Here is a 20,592-nt window from a genome sequence, read left to right on the forward strand (position 1 = left end):
ACTGCTGGGAAAGCGGTAAAGTCCCACCGGAATGGAAACATGCTGACGTAATCATGATTCCTAAACCCAACAAGCCCATCACGGTTCAGAACTTAAGACCTATTTCTCTCACCTCGTGTGCTGGAAAACTCTACGAGCACATGGTGCACAACCGACTGATCGAATATCTCGAGGACAGCGGACATGTCCCAAAAACCATATTCGGATTTAGAGCTCACCTGTCCACGCAAGACGTCTTACTGCAGATCAAGGAAAAAGTTATCGACAAACTGGACACGCACACCCAGAGAGCCATCCTCGCACTAGACGTGAAAGGGGCTTTTGACAACGTGTCGCACGAAGCCATACTGCAACACCTGAACGTCTATAACTGCGGAGAAAAGGTGTATAACTACATAAGAGCTTTTCTGAAAGAGAGGACAGCCACAGTGGGAATAGGCGACTTGCGCTCCGAGAAGTTTGAAATACCGCCGAGGGGTACGCCACAGGGCTCCGTTATCTCTCCGATGTTATTCAATCTGGCGATGAGCTCCTTACCAAAGGAACTGAAAGAAATAGAAGGGATTGGTCATGCAATATATGCTGACGACCTCACCATCTGGACTACGGGAGGATCCACATGCCAACAGCAAGATGCTCTGCAAGAAGCGGTTGACAGAACAGAAAGATACCTGGAAGCATGTGGACTGACGTGCGCACCAGAAAAGTCTGAGCTCCTAGTGCTAAGAAAGCGCACAAGAGGCCGACAACCGCAGCAGACACGAGACCCGGAAGTGAAGGTAGGAGGCGTCATAATTCCTCAGGTTTCAACGCTTCGTATCCTGGGACTCCTGATTCAAAAGTATGGGGCCGGAGGAGCAGAGTTGGAAAGGATCCAGAAAACCGTGCTACAAGTTAGCCATCTGATCAAAAGAGTGACTAGCAAAAGTCACGGACTCAAAGAAGAAGATTGCACGAAAATTATACAAGCGCTGATCACAAGCATTATCACGTACGGGACCCCATACGTAGACATGAAGAACAGTCAACGGATTAAAATAAACACTCTAATCAGAAAAGCCCACAAGATTGCCATAGGCCTGTCGCCCGCCACATCCACGGAAAAGCTGCTTAAAATGGGAGTGCACAACACATGGGAAGAGCTCGTGGAAGCGCACAATGTCAACCAGCTGGAGAGACTGAAGCTGACGAATACGGGTGGAGCCCTACTTCAAGATCTAGGTTATCAAGTCGAAGATGGCATGCACGTTCCTCAGCGTATCCCGCACGAGATCAGAAACAACCTATACATAAGCAATATAACAAGAAACATGCATCCTGAGTACGACAAGGGAAGAAGACACGCTAGGATACAACTGCTAAAGGAAACACTAAAACGCACTAACAGCAATGAAGAAGACGTGAGGTACACGGACGCAGCGGCTTACATTACAAATGACCGTTTTGCAATCAGCGTGGTCGACGAAAACGGTCAAGAACTGACAGCAACATCCATACGTGCCAAGGATGCAAGCACAGAGGAAGAGCTGGGCATAGCCCTAGCCATCGCTACATGCAAGACGACGCGGGCTACCGTGATCACGGATTCGCAAGAAGCGTGCAGAAGGTGCATGAATGGAAGGATCGGAAAGGCAGCACTCCATGTATTAAAGAGCACGAAGGTGGAAGAAACCACCATCCTCTGGACACCGGGACACGAGTCTCTCGCGGGGAACCAGGCGGCGCACGCTGCGGCTCGAGATCATGCACGCCGAGCCATCTCCGACACGCAGAGAACACGTACCGATGGCTGTCACAACGAGGATGAACGTATACCGAAGAAGTATTCAGACATTTTGGCGCATTACAGGAAGCAGAGGAAGCGGTACCCGCCGGCACACAAGAGTCTGAGTAGAGAGCAAGCGGTGACCTGGAGAAGACTCCAGGCCGGAACTTACCCGCACGGAACATTGATGCACGCAATGTATCCAGGGACTTACAGGCGGGACTGCAAGTTTTGCCCACCGGACACGCGCAACACCCTGCGCCACATGGTGCTCGACTGCTCGAACAATCCGGACGTACCACCGTCATCACCCCCAAGCGGAAACGCAGAGGAAGGAGCAGACATGGAGAAAGAACTAGAAGACCAGTGGGAAGCTCTGCTGGTGACGCAAGACCCTGACAACCAGCTACGATTGGTGAACAGGGCTCGGGCGGCGGCAGCGAGCCATGGCTACCTGGACTGAGGAGGCCACCCACCTTAGGGCTCAAGCACCAAGAGCCTGGTCAAAAATAAAGTTCATTTCTCTCTCTCTCTCTCCTTCCCACCATCTTTTTCTTTCTGCCTTTCGTTCTCTCTGTTTCTCTCTTTCTTTCTATGGTACGTTTTACTCTCTCTCCTCTCCTGCTTTCCCTCCTCCTCAGCCTCACGTCTGTCCTCCTCTGCCTCACTTCCCTTTCCTACCCCTTGCTATATTGTACTATGTATGGTTATGCTGTGCTCTGCTAGCCGCTCGCCTTCGGATGGTGCGTACGCGGGTTCGATTCTCGCCACTCGAAGAAATTTGTGCCCCTAGAATTTATCTCTTCCTCTGTGTTTAATTCTTCGGTTGTACGTGCTGGGGGTCTTCGACTCCCCGCCGTCGCTTCGCAGTCATTTCTTTCTCTAACTGTTGCCTTCTTCATTTTTAGTGGACCCAGTGGTGAGTAGTGGGATTTGCCCAATTTCTGTGGCACATACCCGTTCATGATGATGATAGTTTCCTGGTGACCACGAACATTTGACGGCCGCATATAACAGCTTCGCAGTTTAAAAGTCTAATTAGCGTTTACGATAATCCCTAACCTAATTAGAAACGTGAGCTCAGCTGGGCGCGTATCTTCATATGGCGATATATTGAAGTAAAAAATTTCAGTAGTCACGTCCGTACGTACATTTAAAGACTCTTCATAATTCTTCAAGCGAAGCTTCTATTGAATGACCTGTGAAAAGCTGGAAGCTGGCGGTGTTCGAAAAAACTGACCGCCGCGAAGAAAACGCATGATGCGCTTATTCAAAAACTTTCATCACCCACAGCTGGTGCGGCCCAAAGAAATAATGAATAAAACTAAGTTTCTTTCCATGGCTCGTGTTTGAACCCGAGTCCATCCGGTCCTAAAGCGAGTGCCTTGACGGCTAGGCCACGCGTCCATTTTTTTATTGCAATGTTAAAACAAGATATACACATACGTTCGAACACATCACACACCAACATGAGTGATGCTGGCTGCATTTACTTATGCACTTTTAACTGTTTCAAGGCATCTAATATACAAAGCAGTTCACCATCAGCCCTTTGGTGAGGCCACGCGCCCAATGTTAAGTGAACTGAACTGAACAAACGAATGCGTTCTGCCGATGATACAAAATAATTGTGAAGCAGTACACTTGCTATCGTCGCTTCTTCGGAATATTTCGTGTTGGCGGACTAAAAGCCATCTCCTGCACAACGCCTAGGGTCGGTATCAAGAATTGCACATTTAAGGATTTCGAGAAAATTGGATCCCCAACCGGCGTTTCCATGATCGCGTGATGGTCCTTTCGTTGGACTGCTCTACAGGCTGACGAATGCTGGAAAGAACATAAAAGACGCCACGCCGATAGAAGCGTTCCCGGGACGGGCGCTACCTATAATAAAAGTGAACGCTTAGGAAAGAGAATTGCGCAATAAGAAAGAAAGAAAGAAAGAAAGAAAGAAAGAAAGAAAGAAAGAAAGAAAGAAAGAAAGAAAGAAAGAAAGAAAGAAAGAAAGAAAGAAAGAAAGAAAGAAAGAAAGAAAGAAAGAAAAGCAGTAGGTCACGCACGCCCAAGCCAACCTTAGCTTGCCCCCATTTCCCCGATGGGGGAATGGCTCCTGCATTTTTATTCCGATAGCAATCATATGAACACACTCGAAGGGTTTTGTCGCCGCCGTCATGTTCCGTATAAAGACCAAATTGAAGAAATCGCCCCGCGCATCGTATGTTCTACACGCGGGTAAAAGCGCGCTAGCGGGGGCGATCAACGCGGCTGAAACAGAGATCAACGAGCCGGCCACCTCCGTCGCTCAGAGGGCGCATGTGATAACATCACCCCGCGTGCGAGGCCTGCCGTCGAATGCTGCTCAAGCAGAGAGGAAACGCTCCGCCCGTCTTGAAGGAGCGTGAAGGGGCGTCGGGGAAGGGGTGCTGTGTTGCTCGAGCAGCAACTGTGAACTTTCATTAAAATAGCGCGGTCGCGAGCGCTGGCGCGCGTGCTGTCTCGGCAGGGATCAGCAGACGGCTCGGACACACTTCTTTGCGCAGCTGGCCTAATGAGGCGTCCGTAAGAAGCAGAGATTGCCTACCCCACCATTGGTCTCTTCGTTGTTCTCGGCGTCGATCCGCGCTAGCTAGGGGATCTCTAGCTGCACTCATTCACACGGTTACAACGGACGCTCAACTGAGGAAGAGGCGCCAAGGAGCTACGCTCTGAAATGACAACATTTATAGAAAGAAATAAGAAATTAAGCGCATGAAAGGCTTACGGCAGCTCTCAAATCCACGCTGTCCACTTCATCTTCCCGACGATCACCTTCGCTGTCCTGTACGCACTTGTTCGGATACAATACGCACATGTTTGACATGGATGCACCCACGTTGACGCCAAGTGGCACATCTACAGACCGACGACTAACGTCCATGGTCATGATTAAACTTTAGGGCAGCTGAAGGTTGAAGTAGTTCAGCATATTGGAAACAGCATATTGTGAATTCTGCGCAAAGATAGCATCAACAAGAACATAGCAAACACTGGTACTCAATAGGTATTCATTCAAAGCATCGTCATTTGAGGATAAAACTCTAAAATGTGCGGTACCCAGTAATAGGGTAATCTAAGCCTGTGCTCGTCCATAAACACACAGCGCTCAAGAAACGCTAGAGGCAGAGTTCGTAGCTTGAGTCGCGAACGCAGGAAGGCGTCCCGCTTCCCGCTGGCGTGTCTTTCTGAATCAAAGCACTCACCGCGAGACATTCGTACAACGATGTCGTTGCCTTTCTGTGGCGCTTAATGCTGGAGTTTTATTAGTCGCAGCTATTGCACTCGAAGTAGTAGGCGGCAGAAAACCACCGTTGCTGCATGTGGAAGCTGCACTACTGAGGCGACGACGCGTCATACGCTAAAACAATGCGAAAGCCAAACAAAGCACGTACGTAACTGCGTTGTCACCAAACCGAATCACAGCTTCCTCCGCATTCGCCTACCGTAGAGTTTCATGCAATATTACACCAAAAGCCTCCGTTGCGCTGAAACTACCGAAGCGCTCCCTGTCGGCGCTCATTCGTGTCATGAGGCAGTACTTCACCGCTCTCAGACGGCGACACTGCCCCCACCATCCAAGAGCATTGTGTAAGGGAGGTGGTGCGAGAGATACGAGGCACGTTTATGTAGTTTGCAGCATGCGCGTCGGTAGCGCAGTGGGTAGAGCGTCCAGCACCTATCGTCCCGGACCGAGGGGTTGTGGGTTCCACTCCCAGGTCATCCAATTCCACAAAGTTCTTTATGCTTTTTATTTGTCATTAGAGCCAGTGCATTTTTACTGACGTCACTTCCGTGACGGAAATGAGTTATGGTGGACTCCGTCATAAAACACTTTCGTGTTAAAAGACATCTTGGTGCCCACCACGATTGAACCCAGGTAATGTTCGTGAGTCTCCATTAAGGCACGCTAGCTAGAGCTTGAATCCTACTCCGGAAAGAAGTCGGTTGTTCAGCTACGTAGGCGCACAAGGTCTTCCACTCTTTAGCGGGAACGCGCGACAGCTCTCCGCGGGGCGCTAAGAGTGTCCGCCAGCTATTTACCGCATGCGCACTGGAAGCGGAGGGAGGCGCCCAGCATTGTGACACTTGCGCAGCAACGTTTGACTCTGATTTTCATAATCTTGAAACAATCTTGTTTGGACACTGCTGTTCATAAACAGTCAATTTAGCGTCAGTCTAAGCGTCCTTCGCAAAGTGCTTTCCGGATCCCGACTATATTGCGATAAATTTGTGAATATTCAGCCATTACTTTCCATGCTAATTGTTTGCGGTAAACGTCTTCGTATTACGGTGGTCTTTTAGGGAGCCACTTCTCTAGCTTACGCTGCGTCTGTGCTGCGTGTTCTGCGCAGGCGTTGCAATTTTTGGTTCCACCCATATCTTCTTCAAGAGGCTAATTAGTAGGTAAATATTTGCGCTACCAATGAAGCTATAAATGAAATAATTCACTACGCTTTTAACACGAAAGTGTTTTATGCCGGGGTCCACCACGGCTCCACTGACGCATTTCCGTCACGGATATGACGTTCTAAAATATAAAGACTAACATATGGCAAAGATAAAACGGGGAAGAAAAAGTTCTGTCACCTGGAATCGAACTCGCGACCTCTCTATCCCCAGCGCGCAGCGCGAAACGACTCCGCCACAAACGGCACGTTCTTAGTCATACTAACGGCGTGCTATTTATATACACCATTTGCCATGGCAGTACCCAAAGATCAGGGTACATCAGCGTGTTTTCGTTATCACTAGCGAGATGTCGCGAAGGGCTCGAAGAGCGCGCTTTAAATGTCGTCGCCCCCGCGTTAAGATGAGCGTGCGTCTCTACAGGGCGTGGTCGCTCCTGCGCGCGCGCTTATCTTGTACGTCTTGCGCTCTCACCGTAAGTTTGCGTTCAAGTTACAGAGAGCACGAAGGTCATTTCGCTCTCTGCAGCGGCCGCTTTTGCGAAAGGAGCGCGCTGCTCACAAACAAATAAGTTACAACTGTGACAGTTCGCGCTCATCCTGTGTATACTTGTGCGTTCGTTTCGTGCATCCTCCTTTGTATTTGACCAGCGCGCTTTAACTGTCGAGCTGTGACAGTTGTTAGTTCGCGCTCATCCTGTGTATGTTCGTTCCGTGCGTCCTTTCTGCTTGAACGCGTTGGAAGTTTCGAGCTGCTTGCCGTTCTTCGCGTGACATTACAACTTGTTGCTATGGCATTCATTCCTTCGCCCTCGGAGCGAAACAATGCGCAACAACCGCTCAACTACGTCTGTGAAGACACGTTTTACTTTCGTGTTATACCGATTCCTATGACAGAGGGATGAACCTTGCTTTTTTTTTACAAATGCATACTTTAAGAAGACAAGCAATAGTTTGTTCAAGGTTTTTCGTGCTTACCTTTTATGCAGAACAGAGAGAGAAATGAACTTTATTTTTGACCAGGCTCTTGGTACTTGAGCCCTAAGGTGGGTGGCCTCCTCAGTCCAGGTAGCCATGGCTCGCTGCCGCCGCCCGAGCCCTGTTCACCAATCGTAGCTGGTTGTCAGGGTCTTGCGTCACCAGCAGAGCCTCCCACTGGTCTTCTAGTTCGTTCTCTGTGTGTGCTCCTTCCTCTGCGTTTCCGCTTGGGGGTGATGACGGTGGTACGTCTGGATTGTTCGAGCAGTCCAGCACCATGTGGCGCAGGGTGTTGCGCGTGTCCGGTGGGCAAAACTTGCAGTCCCGCCTGTAAGTCCCTGGATACATTGCGTGCATCAATGTTCCGTGCGGGTAAGTTCCGGCCTGGAGTCTTCTCCAGGTTACCGCTTGCTCTCTACTCAGACTCTTGTGTGCCGGCGGGTACCGCTTCCTCTGCTTCCTGTAATGCGCCAAAATGTCTGAATACTTCTTCGGTATGCGTTCATCCTCGTTGTGACAGCCATCGGTACGTGTTCTCTGCGTGTCGGAGATGGCTCGGCGTGCATGATCTCGAGCCGCAGCGTGCGCCGCCTGGTTCCCCGCGAGAGACTCGTGTCCCGGTGTCCAGAGGATGGTGGTTTCTTCCACCTTCGTGCTCTTTAATACATGGAGTGCTGCCTTTCCGATCCTTCCGTTCATGTACCTTCTGCACGCTTCTTGCGAATCCGTGATCACGGTAGCCCGCGTCTTCTTGCATGTAGCGATGGCTAGGGCTATGCCCAACTCTTCCGCTGTGCTTGCATCCTTGGCACGTATGGATGTTGCTGTCAGTTCTTGACCGTTTTCGTCGACCACGCTGATTGCAAAACGGTCATTTGTAATGTAAGCCGCTGCGTCCGTGTACCTCACGTCTTCTTCATTGCTGTTGGTGCGTTTTAGTGTTTCCTTTAGCAGTTGTATCCTAGCGTGTCTTCTTCCCTTGTCGTACTCAGGGTGCATGTTTCTTGGTATATTGCTTATGTGCAGGTTGTTTCTGATCTCGTGCGGGATACGCTGAGGAACGTGCATGCCATCTTCGACTTGATAACCTAGATCTTGAAGTAGGGCTCTACCCGTATTCGTCAGCTTCAGTCTCTCCAGCTGGTTGACATTGTGCGCTTCCACGAGCTCTTCCCATGTGTTGTGCACTCCCATTTTAAGCAGCTTTTCCGTGGATGTGGAGGGCGACAGGCCCATGGCAATCTTGTGGGCTTTTCTGATTAGAGTGTTTATTTTAATCCGTTGACTGTTCTTCATGTCTACGTATGGGGTCCCGTACGTGATAATGCTTGTGATCAGCGCTTGTATAATTTTCGTGCAATCTTCTTCTTTGAGTCCGTGACTTTTGCTAGTCACTCTTTTGATCAGATGGCTAACTTGTAGCACGGTTTTCTGAACCCTTTCCAACTCTGCTCCCCCGGCCCCATCCTTTTGAATCAGGAGTCCCAGGATACGAAGCGTTGAAACCTGAGGAATTATGACGCCTCCTACCTTCACTTCCGGGTCTCGTGTCTGCTGCGGTTGTCGGCCTCTTGTGCGCTTTCTTAGCACTAGGAGCTCAGACTTTTCTGGTGCGCACGTCAGTCCACATGCTTCCAGGTATCTTTCTGTTCTGTCAACCGCTTCTTGCAGAGCATCTTGCTGCTGGCCTGTGGATCAGAACAGTGTGTGCGCATTGCAAGGATGATGGGAATTAATCATGGGCATGGAACTAATCATGGGAATGAATTCCTCGCCGGTACTCTACGTCGCCTGAGAATAGGACTATACAACCAAAGTTCGGTGCACCTAACCAAGCATCGCAATTTCATAGCAAAAGCAGCATATGCCAGGCACATTGCGCGCGAAATCCCGTGTCCACCCAGGGAGCGTTTGCGTTGTCACACGATGGCAAGAACACTGAGCTGAACAAGTGACATCACATGACGTCGTGTGATAATGGGACGTGACATGGGCTCCAGAATGGTATGGATATCGATATTGTCATCGAAATACAGACAGGCCTTGTTTTCGCGTTATGTGGGAGACTAAAGTGCCTCTGTAGCTTTTTATTAACTTCTCGGTGCGTCACTTGCGCAAAATTCCCCTGACTTCATGCTAGCCGTGGTGTGTGTCTTCGTGCGAGCCGCCGTGGGGGCCGCCGTGGGGGCCGCCGTGCGGGCCGCCGTGAGGGCCGCCGTGAGGGCCACCGTGCGGGCCGCCGTGGGAGCCGCCGTGAGGGCCGCCATGAGGGCCGCCGTGAGGGCCGCCGTGGGGCCGCCGTGGGGGCCGCCGTGGGGGGCCGCCGTGAGGGCCCCCGTGCGGGCCGCCGTGCGGGCCGCCGTGCTCGTGGTCCGGGTGGGAGGAATGGCCCGAAGCTGCGCAATATGAAGTAAATCAGTAAACTTTATTTTGGCATAACACATACAGGGTTTGCCCGCGAGGTAAGGAAAAGGAGGACTTAAAGCACCTGACCAGGCCTTACCTCGCTGGGGCAGCAGAGACAGCGGATTGGAAAGTTACAGTTTAACTTGAACATAATCCATCAACAATAACACAACAAGTCGACGTCAGATGGCGACAGATTGCGAGTTGTCAAGTAGCGCAAAAAAGAAAACAGTGCGGGCGCACACGAGGTCAGCAAGAGACTGAAAATGAAAAAGTCCGGCAGATCTCACCTATTCTGCGAATCGATTTCATGCGACGAAGTCAGCCAATAGCTGCCCGTGCCGCATTTTTCGCCTTCGAGCCAAGTCTTACGAGTAAGGTAAAAAGTTGGCCGAGTTGGTGTTGGCTCATGATAAACAGTCTTACGAGGTGGATTTTCTCAATTGAGTAGCGTGTATGTCGTGTGCTTGCCAGACATGTCGACTGAAATGGCGTGTAATAGGTGGCTAATGGTCCGACGTAACATCGGCGCTCACATTACACCACATAGAAACGAAGTGTAAGCAGCGTGAGTAGGCGTATTCCTCCGGGAACGAGCAATGCTAGATTATGGCTCGGTAAACCGTAGGAACATATGTCATGTTCAATACATTGTTATGAAGTGGGCAGCCTACATTGCAACTCCACTTCACGTTGAACCGCGTTGTTGCCGGCTGAGGGTCGTTGCAGCACGTTTTGCAGCATTTGTCTGCTACATTAATGTCACCGACCATGACAAACGGTACGCATATTTCTTGTTTGACCCACGCAAAGTGTCTTATGAAATGTCGATGTCCATTTCCGCTGTTACTAGGTTGATATAAACTGAATTACGTGTGCAGCATACCCGGATGCCACGGCGATATGTAGTATGCACCCCAACCGCACACCAACCCACCCGCTACCTACCTGCCTGCCTACCTGCCTACCTACCCAACCAACCACACACCACATGTCATGGCGTAAATGCCTTGATTTGTCTCACAGCCTAACAGTGCGGTGTGTGCAGTTCCTCGCTGACTGCTTTGCATTGCATCGAGTCCCACAGTGCGTAGGATCTGCCAGATCAATTGGACCATATTTTCTCTATCACGCGGCAAAGAAACGTAGATATCTAAGGCTTTCGCCTTAATATAAAGACGCGACTTCATTTTCTCTTTAATCGTTAATGTTATAATCACTAAACTGAAGACACTGGCTGTGTTCCAAACCTCGCTGTAGACGGCAAAATAGACGGTCTAAAGGACAGCGCTCATTTTAACTCTCATTCCACTTCCGACGTAGCCGGCGAAATAGCTTCGCAAATAGAACATGAGGCACGAGTACAATGCAGACTGCACTGCTGTCCAAACAAGACGGAGGCTTAGCGGAATGCTTGGATCTCGCCGGTGTGGTCGTTTGCACAGAAGTAAACTCTTACTTCCGCGCTTAATGTAAGCCACGTTCGGCTTTTCATATACCGTAAAATCCCGAGCAAGTGCTCCTATCCGAGCAAGCGCCTCGCTCCCTTTTTCCGGAGATTTCAAATATTCACCAATGACCGCGCCAGCGCCCCCACCCCCTTCCCTCTCGCCATTTCCCATGTTTTTATTCGCCGGTCGACGGCGAATAAAAACGTATTCAATAAGTGCGTATTCAATAAAGCCTTTCATTAGAAGCACGGGTGTGCGTTCTTGATTCTTTGCGGCTCTTCCGCCACCACCTTGAATTTTGATCTGTGACCGAGCAAGCGCCTCCCCTCCAAATTTTGTCGGATTATCTTTTACCGTGGGGCGGGTGGGTGGGCTGGGGGGGGGGGTGCTTGCTCGATATTTTACATTATATGAAACGGTGAACAAAATAAGTTAAGGGAATAACAATTATGCATCTTTTCCTCACTTTTTTTTGTCGATGCATAGTGGCGTCAGGCAACAACGACGTCATGCAGACGCGTTCACTTGACTCAGACAACTGGGACTCGGTGATGTCCTTTAAGCTATCAAGCATAGACTGTCTGCGATGCTAGTCAGAATTGCAACAGACCAGAGTTCTCAAAGCCTAATAAGTCTGTTTTGTTTCACTTTAGCTTTCCTTCTAAAAAAACTAAGTTCGCGAATACAAACCAGGGTCACTGTGAGCCCGCTGAACTTCCGGATGAAGGGTAATGAACGGAGACGCCCGTTTTTACTAGACAACCACACGAAGCCAACATATGTCGAACCCAAGAGAAGCGTAGCGTGCCTTATCTGAAGCTTTTAACTGAAGACTAGTAGTTATAGAACAATGTAAAAACAAAACGAACGAGAAAATTAATTGACCGCCGGTAGGGACCGAATCCAGAACCTTTGGATTGCGCGCTGGCTAGCGTACACTCCCAGGTTAACACACAAAGAAACGCCCAAGAAAAAACAGACGGGAGAACAACTTGCAGATCGGGTTAGTGGGTGCTCCATGATCAGAATCGTGATAGCGCGGAAGCAACACAAAGGACGAGAAGGGACGCCGACAAGCGCTAACTTTCAACTAAACTTTCTTGTGAAACTAAAGGTATATATATGTAGGCAGTGGGTGAAATGTCAAAGAGAAAGAGTAAAGGCAGTCACGTGTCAAGCAAGCATCAACAGAATGAACGGTGCGTGTACGAACATGGCAAGGGAACTTGGCAAGAACCTTCTGTAGATCACTCGATAGCGCCTCGCAAGCGTAATGGAAACGTTGTTCGTTCAGTCCCCATCGGCGGCAAGTTTTGTCGTACAGTTCGATTTCCGATTATTTCATAATTAGTACTGTTCCGGACGCGGGCAGTTATTTGGACTACTTACGTAATGGTAAATAGTCGAAATAACGGCCCGCGTCCTTCCCAAGGCGTCATACGGACGCGCGTTCTTGTGTTTTCTTTTCAGTGTGATAGACTTTTGCTCAGAGTGGGTCAGGGAACAAACGGGGGTTAAGGATATCATAGTTGAAATCAAGAAGAAGAAATGGATATGGGCCGAGTACGTAGCACGTCGGCAGGATAACCGCTGGTCATTAAGGGTAACTGACTGGATTCCAAGAGATGGCAAACGCGTGAGGGGGAGACGAAAAATTTGATGGGTAGATGAGATTAAGAAGTTTGTAGGTATAACGTGGCAGCAGAAAGCATAGGAATGGGTTGATTGGCGGAACATGGGAAAGTCCTTTGCCCTGCAGTGGGCGTAGACAGGCTGATGATGATGATGATGATGATGATGATGATACTTTTGCTGACCTGAACTCTCACGCAAGGTATCGCTTGGCACAGGCCACACCTGAATGCAGTGGAACCTCCTTGAATGTTATAGGGAGACTGTGCGCCCGACGCGTGCGTTTGACTTCATTCTGGAACTCACGTGAGCACAAGCGATAACGCGGAAATGTATGATGACAAACGTATAAAAGCTGTTTTACCGAAGATCGCATTATCGATGACCGTACCCGCCGCCGTCATTGTACCCCGAGTGTCTGTCTGTACAGCGATTGTTACTTGGGTTACTGGGCACAAGTTTGCCCAACAGAGAGTTGCAGCCTTTAGCGGTTTGATTGCTGCATTGTTCACCGTAAGAACCACATGAGGATGTCCTCGTGCCTAAGCCATTAAACAGAGTCGTTCGCGTACCAGACGACGATGTCGAGGCATGTACGGCTGGCGCGATGGGTCCGCCGGGCTGCACGGGGTACGTCATGGGTGGCAGCTTGGGGTTCAGATACTGCTCGGGCGGCTGCGTCGGGATGGCCGGCAGCAGCACGTCCTCGTGCCCCTCGTGGCGTCGGATGAACAGGCGACCCAGCAGACCGAACCGCATCGGCGAATCAGAGAACTGAGGTCCCAGGCTGTTCGGGTTCAGCGTCGGCAAGAAGTTGCGAACCTGCCAACAGATTCGAAAGGAACGCTGAAGAGAAGACACGCTCTGTCCAACCGCGTCTTTTCGAGAGAATCGAGGGCGTGCATTTTAAGATTCTACTGATTCGGGGACGGGCAGGTTTACCCCGTGTTGCTGACACATCCGACACCAGCCGATCTTACAAGCCCCGATTCTTAGTTTGCAATGTACAAGGTTAGTGACGGACCCTGTGAGAGTACGACTAGAGCACGAGTCTCAAATTTGCCGCAATGACCCCCCCCCCACCCTCCCGTTGGTCTAGTTCGAAGGAAAAGAAGTTTCGCGGTGGATAGAAAAATGAAAATGAAGTGATGACGTGCATCCCACACCATAACGGCCTGCTTTTGGTCCCCGGCTTTCGGAGGTAAAAATGCGAAGTAAACAGCTCTCGGAATGCAAGTACATCAGTGGTCCTCGGCCGCCATTATCACATATGTACAGGCACATCTGACCCTCTACTTGTATTTTTCGCTGAAGACCGCAAACTGTTGTGTGACCGTGTCACCGCCCCGCTAAACAATAACGGGACAGGTCTGACTAAGTAAAGCTATGGGAAAGACTTGGCGCCCCCTTCACAATAGGGGGGGAGCACCCTCTCCCCCTCCCTCGTGCGCAAGCCTATACGCATGTGGCCCGCGGGCCGCGTGCTTGAGACTCCTGGGCTAGACGAACGCCTACCTGCTGCGACGCCTGAGGTACGTGAGGCATCCCGTGCGAGAGTCTTCGAGGTGCTTCTGGCCCTGTCGCAGGTCCGTCCGCTTTGTTCATCGATACCGCCAGGCTGTTGAGGTCTAGCGCCGGCAGGTTGGGTGGCAGGGACCACACCCGCTCCACATGACCCTGGACAAGAGAACGTGACGAGGAATGATCAAATCTTACATCCTATGGCCTACTTTAAAAACACATTTGTGGTACCCTCGGCGTCTTCTTGTCGCGGAACAATGACAGTTATGTAGCTTACGTATACTATTCCGTGCCCTAGCGCCGTGTGCCCGGTAATTTCAAGTCACTAAAGGTGTGTGTGCTATCAGCGCAACATATCTTTCCTGTTGGAAAAGTAGCCAGTAGCGAGATTTTCAAGCGAAGGTGGTATTGCCTCACAAGTGTCGTTGGCGTTGGTGTGACCGCGAAAACCCCGTCTTGCACATTCCGGACGCCAGCTGCGCCGGTGCCTCGTATTACCTTTAAAGAGATTACCTTTCCGCCATCGCGGTGACATTCAAAACCGCCTAGCAAGATGCCTTGCCGTATTTCTTTTTTGTCCACATCAGTTATCAGATTCATAGGAGACCTGCCTACTATGCAAAAGTATGGGTAGATTCGCTATCGATAGCATCGATAGTATTTGATAGCATTGATAGCGTAAAGAAACTATCGAAAAACTATCGATAATATTAACGATAGTACAGTCGATATTACCATCGGTACTATTACTACCAATAATACTATCGATAGTGCTGTGAATAATTATGCTGTTGTTTGCCAGCGATATTGCCAAATCATATGGGATAGCCTCCTATCAGTAATACTCAGTTCGCTTAATTCGGGAGCAATTACCTTGCGAAAGCAATAAATTATTTTTGCTACGAAATTCTGGAATATGTTCATCAATAAACTAATTATCAAAAGCAGCCAGTTACACCCTACAATTAACAAGCTTAGTTCTTGATATTCTTATTTCGAAATCACGAAATGCAGTATAAATGTGAAGCCGCACAGTTCCGCCAACATGTAACGGCTTGCTTTCCGCTACAGCTGAACAGATAACCTTCATTCTCATCCGCCAGCCAAGCGTTCTGGAGAAGGCACACAAGCATGTAATTGTTCGTGACCTTACACGTGACACTTTCTTTATTGCAATGGGAGTTTGTGAAAACGCTCTCGAACTTTGCAAATCCCATTTCTTGCCTAAAGTCAATATTTAGCAATTTAGTTAAATAATCCAGTCTGCTCCTCCTGCTCCACCTTATACCACGCACTCGAGAAACAAGTTTATGGCGCAATGAGTTAACATGGTTGATTTTATACTATCGATAGTACTATCGAATTCAATATCAACAATGCTATCAGTAGTTTTCTTTCCTTTTTTTTCACCATTGATAGCTCGATAGGGACTCCGCTGTCCGAAGTATGGGTAGTACCATCGATAGTTCTACATCACTACTGTCCGTTCTTTTTGGCCTACCGCCATCGATTAGTTCATGCCACCATCGGTTAGTTAATTGCCCAGGACACACCGGGGTCGAGCGTTTTGAGACGTCGGACGCTCTATCTCGCGCGTGTTGTAGCCGCACGGGGCCTGCAGACCCTTCGACTTCATTGGCCATACAGACATGACCGCTAGTCAGATTCTCGCACGACACTCTCGTTCGACGTGACGAAAAATGTTTGCCGTATCGCACGATTTTCACTCGATTGGACAAAAATATGGGGCGCCTCACAAGTCCTTCAGCGGGGAACAGGCCGCCGACTTTCGAAAAAGATATACCCGGCCGATTGTCCGCGGTGTGGCGGTAGATCAACGTTTAAATTCGTTTGGTGGGGCACGTGCACAAACACACCTACCTATACTCAGATGCAACTGAAGTAGCACTGATGGTTGGGCGAGTTGGTAAGGATTCATGATTAACAAACGGCGCAACGAAAGAACACGCGACAGTGACGATGAAGAAGACGCGAAGACAAGCGCCGGACTCTCAAATATTCTTTATTCACTTCGATACTAACTTTTACACCCACACGTGGTCACGCACAGTATAAAGAACACACGAACGACACAAAGAGATATCAAACTTACCTATTCAAATACAAACTTTCTTTTTTCTGCAGGGCGATAGATGGAACGCTGATACATGAATTCTTGTTATGTATGTGCCAAGCCTCAAATTGCTCGCGAGTTGTCTGTACATGATTTCTGGCGATGATGTTAGTTTTGCTGAATTGGGGAGCGCACCCACACTCCCTGCAATGCGTAGCTCTGTGCGATAGGCCACCAGCGCGAGTGTTTGCCTCGTGTTCTTTTAATCTAACGTTGACGCATCTTCTGGTCTGCCCTATGTATACAGAGTCACACGAAAAGGGGAGGTTGTACCCTACCCCTGTGACACAGTCAGTGGATGGGCTTCTGTGGTTCACAACCACAACCTACCTTCTTTCTCTCATTCTTTTCTTTTGCCTTCTCGCTGACGCGTGCGGAAATTCCTCCCAGCTGATTAGGTGGCGAAAAAACTACTTTGACACCAAACTGGCCTGCTACGTTCTTCAACCCATGAGACAATTTATGAAGATACACTACGACAGCAAATTTCTTGTTACTTTCCAGGTTTTCTTTTTCTTTTCTTGTCCCCGTTCCGCTCAGACTTTAATACTCTGAGTAACTTCTCACATGATCGGTTCACTGCAAGTTCCAGAAAACCTGCGCACACCAACCGGCCTACTCGTGTAACACACTTTTATTCTATGACCGCACATCTTCTGGACCACCGATCTCTATCGTTCTATCTATCGTCCTGCAGAACAAAAAAAAAGTTTGTATTTGAATAGGTAAACCTGATATCTTTTTGTCTCCTTCATGTTTTTTTTGTGCTGTGTGTGACCACGTGTGGGTATAAAAGTGTGTGTCGAAGTGAATTAAATTAGTTGAGAGTACTGCCAAAGAGAGTCCTGCACGGGGAGTGGGGGGGGGGGGGGGGGGGGGGAATGAACCTTCACCCCCATGAAGGGGAGCCCTGTGCACGCCTATCAGCCCGGCGCTTATCTTCCGGTCTTCTTCATCGTCACTGACACGTGTCCTTTCGTTGTGCCGTTTCTTAATCGTGTACAGCTTCCGAATTCCCGAGAGGCCCCACGCAGACGACCGAAGCGTGGCAGCCGATCGCCTCCGCGACTAAATAAGTAGTCCCGCTCATGCATTTGGCAATATTGACTGAAGGCGGGGTCAGCGGCCGTCCGACTCACGACGTCACGACGGAGTGCGCGCCCATTGGTGCAGTGCGTGCAGGCTTGTGTGTATCCACGTTCGAGGAGGAAATGCCGCGAACTCCTAAAGTTGTATCCCTCAATAGGCTTAATATGGGCAGATATATCATGCCTTTAGAACGGAGTAGTTGAAGGCACTATGGGCAGATATATCATGCCTTTAGAACGGAGTAGTTGAAGGCACTATGGGCAGATATATCATGCCTTTAGAACGGAGTAGTTGAAGGCACTATGGGCAGATATATCATGCCTTTAGAACGGAGTAGTTGAAGGCACTATGGGCAGATATATCATGCCTTTAGAACGGAGTAGTTGAAGGCACTATGGGCAGATATATCATGCCTTTAGAACGGAGTAGTTGAAGGCACTATGGGCAGATATATCATGCCTTTAGAACGGAGTAGTTGAAGGCACTATGGGCAGATATATCATGCCTTTAGAACGGAGTAGTTGAAGGCACTATGGGCAGATATATCATGCCTTTAGAACGGAGTAGTTGAAGGCACTATAGGCAGATATATCATGCCTTTAGAACGGAGTAGTTGAAGGCACTACCGGTGAGCTCGAATCCTGATTAGACGAAGATTCTTTAAACGCGAATTTTCTATGCCGGTAAAATGCAGCCATCTTTGGCGAACTGTTGCGGAAAAAGTGAAACCACGATAGCGCTCGGCGTGATCCTGTCGCATGGTTGCGGTCAGTGGTCACTCGCCACTAGGCGTTACGCGTCACCTTTACTGCCATCCTTGTGCTGACATTGCCAACGTGTGATAACTGTGATCAAGGTTACATATTCTAGCTCAAAACGCCGTTGCGAGAGTCAGTGAATCTGGCCAGTACATGCAGAGCCAACGACGACATTCTAGTAAGTTCCGAAGCATGAAGACGAGTCTGGCGCTGAACAGTAACAATAAACAGTTTTCAGCCGGCAGAAAACCACCACATCGAACAAACGAGCACGTGCGCCAGTATCTTCTTACCTGCTGCGCGTCGTTGATAATGAATCTTTAATTATTATCTCTAGTACATACGAAGCTTTTAGGTATAGGACCATTCACCTCATGATGCCCGGCCCCACCAGGCCGCCAGCTGATGGGCGACCACGAGGGCGGCTTGACCGGCTCGGCTGCGAACATGACGGGAAGCACGGCGTCGGCCGGCACGGTGTGCGGTATGATGAAGCGCACGGGAAAGCGCGAGCTCATGGGCACCAGCCCGCGGTTGCGCAGCCGTGCCTGGTAGGCGTTGAACAGCGCCGGCTCCTCCGGACCCCACTTGTACGACGGCAGCATGGCGTCGTCGCAGTTCTGCGCGTGTGACCCATGCGCAGGTGGTGAGCACGTTGCTTCGGAAATCATTCATAGCTGGTCAGGTCGCTCCATATCATAAGTGTACCTATACTGTTAAAAGTTACGTCGAAAACGATCGCCTTTTACAGTGATGCGAGCACTGCGGTATGTTATGCGGCGGCGGTGGTATTCAAACCCACGCCACCGCATTCATCACCGTCCCGCTCCGTAAGCCAGAAAATTCATGGGCAACAAGAAAACAATGTTGGGGCAACGACGCTTCATAGGTCCTGCAAAAGCTCGCTGTCTGTAATGTCGATTTTCTTCTACTACGGCCTGTGCAGTTATGTATGGTCATAAAAGTATTACAGCGTTTTGAGGGAGCCAGAGGCTTAAGATGGCAAGTTTCTGTACCATTCATGGCGGTAACGTTGCCAAATAACGAAACACCGGTGACGTTGCAATGAATTTCAGGCGCCGGAGTTTTGGCGCGAAATTTAAATCGGTACATTCGCTTTGCTTTTCTCTTCTATGTATACAGAATACCCGACAAAAATAATACCAAAGTTTTCAAAGAACACTATAGTCTAAGCTAAATATGTGTTTCCGATTTCAGTTATGCAAACACTGAATTATGAGGAATAGAAATAGTCTTTGATCGACTTTATTTATAGCCGGTCACTTTTCGCACCTACTCGGTTTTCCGAACCTCACCGTAGTGGCGCCACCCGTTCCTACAGCGCAAGGTTGACGGCAGCAGTCGGCAGCAATTAGCTGAATGTTTTCCAACGAACTTCACGAACACTTGTTTTCCTGCCGCGTTAATTGAGTCCTTGATATGAATATGTGGGCGAATAGCTATTCATTGCGCCCGGGTAGAGTAGACTCCATAAACTATAAAACATTTGCTTTACATTGTGTAATTAGTGATATAAAAAAATGCAGCCAGTTTCACTACGTGACAGCCGTCGAAAGAGCGAAGCTGATGCCGCACTTCGTCCCGGAATTGCCTTTCTATGTTTTCTTGCACGTCTAAGTATTAGAGCGCAGCTCTTAAGCGCCTGTTCCTGCGTTGAACGGCGGCGCCGTCGCCGTCGGTGGCGTAACCGATAGACATGAAAAACTCACTTGAGAAAAAAAATGCCCAAGACCGAAAGGGACTTGAACCCGGCCACTCTGCGTGGCAGTCGAGTATTCTACCACAGAGCCATGCTGGCGCTTGAACCTCATTGGCAAAAAGACCCTATATAGGCGTCATGTCGGGCAAGGAAACTCGTTAACCTATGTAACATAGCGTGGCAGAAGAGTAAACCAACAACCAGTCGTCATACAATTCTAATTGCACAACGAGTGTGTGCTTTAATGCTTCCCACCCACTGCAACGTGCTCAGGCATAATTATTCATCGTCATCTGCAGCCACATGCAGCATCAACAAAGTGCACATAATACGTTACAGATGTGTAGCAGGTGACTCGCTTATCCGCAGAAAGACGAACAATAGCGTGCTGGGTGCTGTCCTTCACAAAAATTATGACTTATTGTGTAGTGGATACCTTGCCCCTGTACTTGTATTAGTATCCTTAAGAGAGTTTAGAACGGGCTCTAGAAAGGAGGACGAAAGAGAGTGAACGTGTAGCACTCGAGCGCTGGCAGCTTCTGTGGCAATATGTAACGACTGTGACATTGCTACGACTGCGGAAAGCCTGAACTTCACACATAGTTGGCATTGCCCCAACACAAAGAAGCTCTCAGAATTCGCATTAGGCAGTATCGTAATCGTCCGTGATTTTTCTTTTAAAACAACGAAGCTGTT

At 49.3% G+C, this 20,592-nt stretch overlaps 1 protein-coding gene across 1 annotated transcript in view; it reads right to left on the reverse strand.

The window, feature by feature from the left end:
* Positions 1-9,321: 9,321 nt before the first annotated feature.
* The window catches only part of LOC119398591 (sodium-dependent nutrient amino acid transporter 1), a 50,504-nt gene continuing 39,233 nt past the window's right edge, over positions 9,322-20,592 (reverse strand). The window contains exons 15-18 of the mRNA XM_037665426.1: positions 18,548-18,796; positions 14,190-14,351; positions 13,247-13,496; positions 9,322-9,581 (exon numbers count right to left, since the gene is read on the reverse strand). Of these exons, the coding sequence (XP_037521354.1) occupies positions 9,322-9,581; positions 13,247-13,496; positions 14,190-14,351; positions 18,548-18,796 (921 nt within the window). The remainder of the gene's footprint in view (positions 9,582-13,246; positions 13,497-14,189; positions 14,352-18,547; positions 18,797-20,592) is intronic.

The sequence above is a fragment of the Rhipicephalus sanguineus genome, chromosome 7, assembly GCF_013339695.2.
Source record: "Rhipicephalus sanguineus isolate Rsan-2018 chromosome 7, BIME_Rsan_1.4, whole genome shotgun sequence".
Taxonomy (NCBI): domain Eukaryota; kingdom Metazoa; phylum Arthropoda; class Arachnida; order Ixodida; family Ixodidae; genus Rhipicephalus; species Rhipicephalus sanguineus.